The 7,369-nt window shown below is 30.7% G+C and overlaps 1 protein-coding gene across 1 annotated transcript in view; it reads left to right on the forward strand.

Moving 5' to 3' along the window:
• Positions 1 to 5,947: 5,947 nt before the first annotated feature.
• Positions 5,948 to 7,369, forward strand: part of LOC118753209 — a gene marked incomplete at its 5' end in the record, with an annotated part of 18,575 nt that continues 17,153 nt past the window's right edge. The window contains one exon of the mRNA XM_036488082.1: positions 5,948 to 6,080. Within this exon, the coding sequence (XP_036343975.1) occupies positions 5,948 to 6,080 (133 nt within the window). The remainder of the gene's footprint in view (positions 6,081 to 7,369) is intronic.

A 7,369-nucleotide genomic window follows, 5' to 3' on the forward strand; every position in this document is an offset into this window, starting at 1 on the left:
GGCTATTCTTATACATGCACTGGATTACAATTACAAGTTTCGTATGTATTTACTTATGTGAATTGCAGCAAAAATATGCACATATATACATAGGTATACACATATGTCCATATACTTCCCACACAAATGTGATTGAAAGTGTGCTTTTCCATTTCTATTATTACACCAACCGACCAAATACAGCTATCGTACTAAGTATATGTACAGCTATCGTACTAAGTATATGTACTTAATGCTTTCACTGAAATTAAATTAATTGAATTGCTGCAATGGCGAATATGCATAAATGTGTACATATGTACATATGTTTGTATGCATGTTTAACTATAAGTATGGGTCAATCGATGTCAAGTCGACCATTTTGGATTTGGATGAATTTTGTTCAGAACATTTTTTTTGATTATGTAACGAACTTCTGCCAGAGGAAAAACTAATTTTTTTTTATTTTATTTTTTTTAACTTCAAATTAAAACTAAATTTAAATTTAATAAAAACTGTTTTAAACAACTTTATTTTTTCAAAGTTAAAAAAATCTTATCTTAAAAAACAACGTACTCAAATTAAAACAAATGCCAAAAGTTTGATTAAGTGTTTGTTTATAAGATTTTTTTTTAATTTCAAAATTCTAAAACTTTTTTATCTTTCGATTTTTTTTTAATATAGGTACTTTTTTCTATAGCCACAAATATCACCTCTGAAACGAGACCAGAACCATTTTTGTAACAACATACTATAAAAGGTATTCAAACAATATTTTTCGAAACAAAAATTCGAAAAAATTTTTTTTCAATTTCAAAATTCTGAAATTTTTTTTATTTTTAAGCACAAACTTACATACATTTGTGGCTAGATTTTATGTAATACTCGACTGATTTAAAAAAAAATCCTGAGAATTTTAAGGTTTTTTTTAAGATATGAATTTTTAAACTAAAAAAAAATACTGCAAACTCTAAATCAAAAATAAATTTAAATTGCATAAAAATGTTTTAAACCTAATGCGGGAAATTGGGAAATTTTGAACTTTCGAAAAAAATTTATTTTCTATTCGATGTTTTTCAATTTTAAAATTCTATAATCTTTTAATTTTTAAGCACAAACTTATATAAATTTGCGGCTAAATTTTATGTAATACCCTCGACTGATTTTAAAAAACCCTAAAATTTTTAAGGTGTTTTTTAAGATATGAAGTTTAAACTTAAAAAAAATGTTGGAAACTCTAAATCAAAAATAAATTTAAATGAAATAAAAATGTTTTTAAACATCTAATTTAGAGTTAGCAAAAAATTTTTTCAAAATTCTAAAAATCATATTTTAAAAAACACCTTAAAAATTTCAGAATTTCAGAATTTTTGAAAAATTTGATTAGGTGTTTGTACGATTTTTTAAGTTCAAATTTCTACAACTTTTTTTATTTTTCGAATTTTTTTTTAATCTATATTTTCTATAGCCCCAAATATGACCTCTAAAACGAGAGTAGGGCCATTTTTTCAACTATCATAGTTTTTGAGGTATTCAAATATAAACTTCCAAAATCTGGAAAATTGTAAAATTTTGAACTTCCGAAAAAATGTTTTTTTTATTTTGTTTACACTTAATTTCAAAATTCTGTAATTTTTTTTTTACTTTTAAGCAAAAACTTACATAAATTTGTTACTCAACTTTATGTAATGCTCTCGATTGATTGTAAAAAAACCGGAAATTTTTAAAGTGTTTTTAAGATATGAATTTTTAAACTTTGAAAAAAATTTATTTAGAGTTAGCAAAAAAAATTTCAAAATTCTAAAAATCATATCTTAAAACCAAAAATTATTATATTAGGTGTTTTATTTTAAAAATTTTTGTAATTCACAATTCTAAAAAAAAAAATTATTTTTCAATTGTTTTTTAAACAGCTTCATCATTACTTTAATTCTTGCTACTAATCGTTCGCTTTTCGCATATGTGTATTCACTACGAAAAAATTTTGGGTAAATTTGTTAGCGGGGAATCTCCGCGTATTTTTTTCTATAGGTCCAAATAATTCACTTCTAAGGAATTTTTTAAGATATTCAAAAAATAAACTAACGAAATCCGGGAAATTTCGAAGTCTTGAACTTTCGAAATATCTTTATTATTTTTTATTCGATTTTTTTAATTTCGAGATTCTGTACACTTTTTATTTTTGTATTTTTTAGATATTTTTTCTTTATAAATATTACCATTTTTGATAACTACAATAGTTTTTTAGCACCTCAAAATAAACTTTCAAAATCCCAGAAATTGTGAAGTTTAGACTTTTGACTTTCACATTTAGAACTTTCAAAAAAAAATTTATTTTATTTTTTCATTCGGCAGATCTTTGCTATATGCTAAAATAAAAGTTCTGACCATAATTCAACCAAATCAAGAAATGACCGATCCCAACCATTAGTCCATTTGACATGGATTGACCCATTTGCTTAAGATACTGGTGTGTATTTAAATGCATTGTGGGCGTAGGCTGCTCTTTCAAGGAATAACCACTCATTCAAATTCGTTTACATACTTACTTAAGCAAGGATTATTATGCTCGTATGTATGTAGCTATGTTTGAGGAAATAAAATTGTGTTTGACTACCTTATTAAGCAATGTTTAACTAGAATGTACATTTTTATGTAGTTCCGTAAAGACCGTAATTTGCAGACTGTTTCATATTACCGATATATTGTTATATACTACATATACATATGTCTGTATGTCATTTGAAAGTATGTCAACACTTTTATAGTTGTTCTCCTATTCTATATACTGTATATGTATGTACGTCACTTAGCAATCACTTAGTTGTAAATGCGCATACGAAAGAATTCAGCTTTGATGCACTGCGTGGGGAATCAGCTGTTATTATTATTTTTTTCCTTTTTATACCTTTCATGAGCATGAAATGGTATTATAACTTTGGTCCGATGTTTGTAAGTACCAGAACAAAAAGAGATAGACCCATGAAAATGTATACTAATATGATCAGAACGTCGAGCTGAGTTGATTTAGCCATGTCCGTCTGTCCGTCTGTCTGTCTGTCCGTCTGTTTGTATGCCATCTAGTCTCTCAGTTTTCGAGATATCCGGATCAAATTTGGTAGGTGGGTGTATTTTTATAATGTATTAATCATTTGTCGGAACCGGAAGAATCGGACCACTATAACATATAGCTCCCATACAACTGATTGGTCAGATATGAGATTTTTGGTTATAACTTCTCCATTTATGCAGCTACAAACATGAAATTTTGCAATACTTGCACCCATTATCAACAGAAGACTTACAGTGAAAATAACAAAGATCGGGTCACTATAACCTGCAGCCCCCATACAACTGATTGTTCAGATATGAGGTCTCTTATCATAACTCCTCCATTTATGCAGCTAGGAACATGAAATTTCGCACCATTTTCACTCATTATTAACAGAATACTTACAGTGAAAATAACAAGGATCGGATGACTACAACATATATCTTCCATACATCTGATTGTTCAGATATGGGATTTTATTGTAAAACTCCTTTATTTGAACAGCTAAAACCGATAAATTTCGTAAGATATTTTATAAATAATAATACAAAGTCTACTGAGAAAATCGTCAAAATCGATGCTGTATAAGCTTTATCTCCTATAGCACTGATAAATTGAGTTACCGGTTTACATACCGATCACATAGCAGTGAAAATCACTTAGATTGGTGCCATATAAAGTATATCTTCCATACCTCTGATTGTTTAGATGCGATTTTTTATATAAGTATGTAACTCCTCTATCGATGTATGCAGATGTATTCAAAAGCAGTAATCTGTCAAAGTAAAATTTGCAGATGTTCATGAAAGGTATGAAGCCTTCGGCATAGCCGAAGACAGCGCTGCTCTTACTTGTTTTATTTTAATACAGTTTGCAGTTGCGTCCTGCAGGTGTTGGACAACTCAATGCACATAAGTGAAATACGTAACTGTTTCCCACACAACATATATGTATGTACATAAGTATGTATTTGTATGTGCTTCTACAGATACTGGATACATTAGGATGTTTCACGTTCCAAAGAAGAAAATGATTAGTTTACTTGGACTGTTTTAAAAATATCCTTGAAAAATTTGCGTTTTTCCCCATTATATTTCAAGACTTCCGTCAAAATATTTTGGAAATATTTTTTTACAAATAAAATTATTTTTCAAAAATATACTATGTTTTCTTTTTTAATCTACAGATGATATATGAGTTTGAACTTAAGAGATCTGCATAGAAATGTTGAAAAATTTTGTCAAGGGAATCTAAATATTAAGATTTTTTCAAGTAACTAGTTTCAAATCGGTCTAGCTCACATAAATCTTAGTATTTTTCTAAAATTTTCTGGTGAAAGTCTTAAAAAGTAACATATTTTATAATTCTGGTGGAAACTCCGCAAACTGTGTCATCCTTTAATTTTATATGAATACATATGTATGTATATTTTAATCTTCGCATGGTCGGCAGGACCCGAAGGGACTTAGCGTTTTCAAGGATGTGGCATTTCCAAACGGGTCGACCACACACACGCAAACGCTGTGGCTTGCATAAATCCGCTTAACGACAGTTTCGTAACACTTTCCATTAAAATATTAGAGCTGAAATCATTTACCATGTCAACGGGCTATCTGATTTATAATAAGATTCCTAGAGGCTTTTAGCAAACTTTTTCCGAAATGACATAATTTTGCATCAAAAGGAAGCGACGGGTATTTATTGATTTCGAAACCTTATGTGCATGTTCAGACAACATTTGATTTCAGACACATTTGTGGTAGATCCACAATTTTTTTTCTGCTAAATTTGATTTCACTATAAGCTTAAAAATTGCCGTGTTTCAAGCTATTTGCTTTTTTATAGTTTGGTCCATACCTGCATCTTTAATTTTGCTGCAAACTGCTCTAAAAATCGACGTGGTTCGGTTCAGCGGTTCGAATCACTTAGGGCTCTGTTATGCAGATGGTCAACGGGCTAGATTGGTCAAAGTTTTTGTTGCTTTCAATGCATAATGAAAAAATGAGCATGAGAACAGAACCACATGAGCACTCAGTTGAAAATTGTCCAGCCGGCAGACAGCGCATTACTGATCAAAAACGGGTTGGCTTGGGAATTTAATTGACTATTTGTTTCTTTTACTAGTAAAGTGGAGTATTTTTCGTACTCTTTCCTCCTTTTAGTAAGAGAATGGTACACGCACTGGGGGCAAATTTCAATAGACACTTTGGGCTTTTGCCCATTGCTGATTGTAGGCTCTGCAGCTGTAGCTAGCCGAGTAGAGCGAGTCTTTGCCTGCTGGAGGCTGGACACTCGCAAATTATATGCTCCACGGTTTCCTCGTGTTCGTTACATTTCTTACGTTTCTTGTCCGCTATTAGACCTAATTTAAATGCATGTGCTCTTAGCAAAACAATGCCTTCTTAACAATCCTATCAGGATCTTCGAGTCTGTTTTTCTTGTTAGAAAACCAGTAAGTTTCTTATCATATGAATTACACATAATACATTTGTACCAAGGTGAAATTGAGGGTTTTGTGGTTAACCAGTTACTGAGTTCAACAATCCAGCTCAAGAAAGCGCTGTGAAAAAAAAACCAAAATCAACTTTTGCGCATCTGTAGCAACATTAATACAGAAAGTTCATCAAAAAGTTGTCGAGCTTTGACCGCTAAAAAAGTTTTTAAGTATCCAAGGGTTAACTATAGGTTCCACCATGGGAATGCACATTGCGTTTATAAATGAATGCATATTCCTGCATAAACTTGTTTCTTTAACTTTATCTCCCCCAGTTTTTGCACTCAATATTCGTGCGCTTACTATGCATCCTATGTGCATATACATATTTATTGGCTTACATACATACATACTTGTGTATGCAGTTATCTATACATACATACATACACATTCATTCACTCTAGATATATTTTTCATTCCAGGTGACTTCATCGAAAGATGGCCGCGAATGGATATTGCATGTGAAATCGCCGCAAGCTCGTGACAGTGGCATCTATGAATGTCAAGTGAATACGGAACCGAAAATGTCGATGGCATTTCAGTTGAACATTATTGGTAAGTGCAAATACTACATTTAGTTATATGTATGTGTGTAGTTGAAGAGTGGGTAGTACAGTATACATAGATATTCATTCTATCAAGTATTCATGCATATATGTACGAGTATATGTAAGCGAAAAGAGCTTTACATTTACATATATACAAACAACAATACTTACAAGTGTGCACACCTACATATACATATGTACAAACGCAAGGGCGTACCTGACTGGAGTTATATGCAATAAATGCAAGCGTAAATGCATTAATCTATGCATATGTTTTTATATTCACTCCCACACACACACACATACATATTGCTATCGTACTTTTATTTTTATTGCACTGAATTTGAGTGCGAAAATTATAAAATATGCGCTTAAATATAGCAATTTCATAGTTTGTATACGCTTACGCGGTAAACATGCCACATAGCATATGTGCGGGTACTTACATTTTATATGTATGCAAATAAATAAAAACGTAATTACGCTATTTGGTCAATTCAATTGTGCATAAGTTTCCATAAATTACACATAGTTGCATATTAAAATTGGCAACACTTTTACTATCTGGTTAGTATTTTTGGCTGACTATTTTTTATGTTTTTCTGATTCGATGGCAGTGGCAATTTGATTACAATGAGTCGCTTATTATGCCAAAGTATATTTCGGTATTTGCATATACACATAAACATACATATATACAAACAAGTGCACTTCAACAAATAAAAAAATATTGAGTATTAAATAATAAAATTACCAATGTATTTAAATAAAAAGCAAATATCGCAACAAATATTGCACAAAATTTATCATTTATATGCAACTAATTAATATATACATACATACATACATACATCTTTCCCCGCCATTTTGGTGGCCTACAGTGCGTATAAGTAATATCACAGAATAAACAGTATACAGAAGACGCATCACATACAAATTTATTTTTCTTCGGCGGACGTAATATTACAACCCGGACCAGAGCAGAGAAGTTAACATCACGACCACTATGAATAACATGGCGACCCGGAACAGAGCAGAGGAGTTAACATCACGTCCACTATGCATAACATGAAGTTAACATCCCGTCAGAAACACACATCGTGATCAGCGTTGCTGCGAGCTTGAAAAAAATGTATTAGGTGCCAAGCAGAAAAAGTATCGAAAGCAAACAAAGCAGTTGTTTGTTAAACTATTATTTAAAATACAAATAATAAATAAAATTTTATAATTAAATCCATAGTTATAAAAAAAATTTTATTTCTTGCATAACGAAAAACTTATTTGCATAACGAAAAA

Source organism: Rhagoletis pomonella, unplaced genomic scaffold (assembly GCF_013731165.1).
Source record: "Rhagoletis pomonella isolate Grant_MI unplaced genomic scaffold, Rhpom_1.0 Rhpom_scaffold_02204, whole genome shotgun sequence".
Lineage (NCBI taxonomy): Eukaryota > Metazoa > Arthropoda > Insecta > Diptera > Tephritidae > Rhagoletis > Rhagoletis pomonella.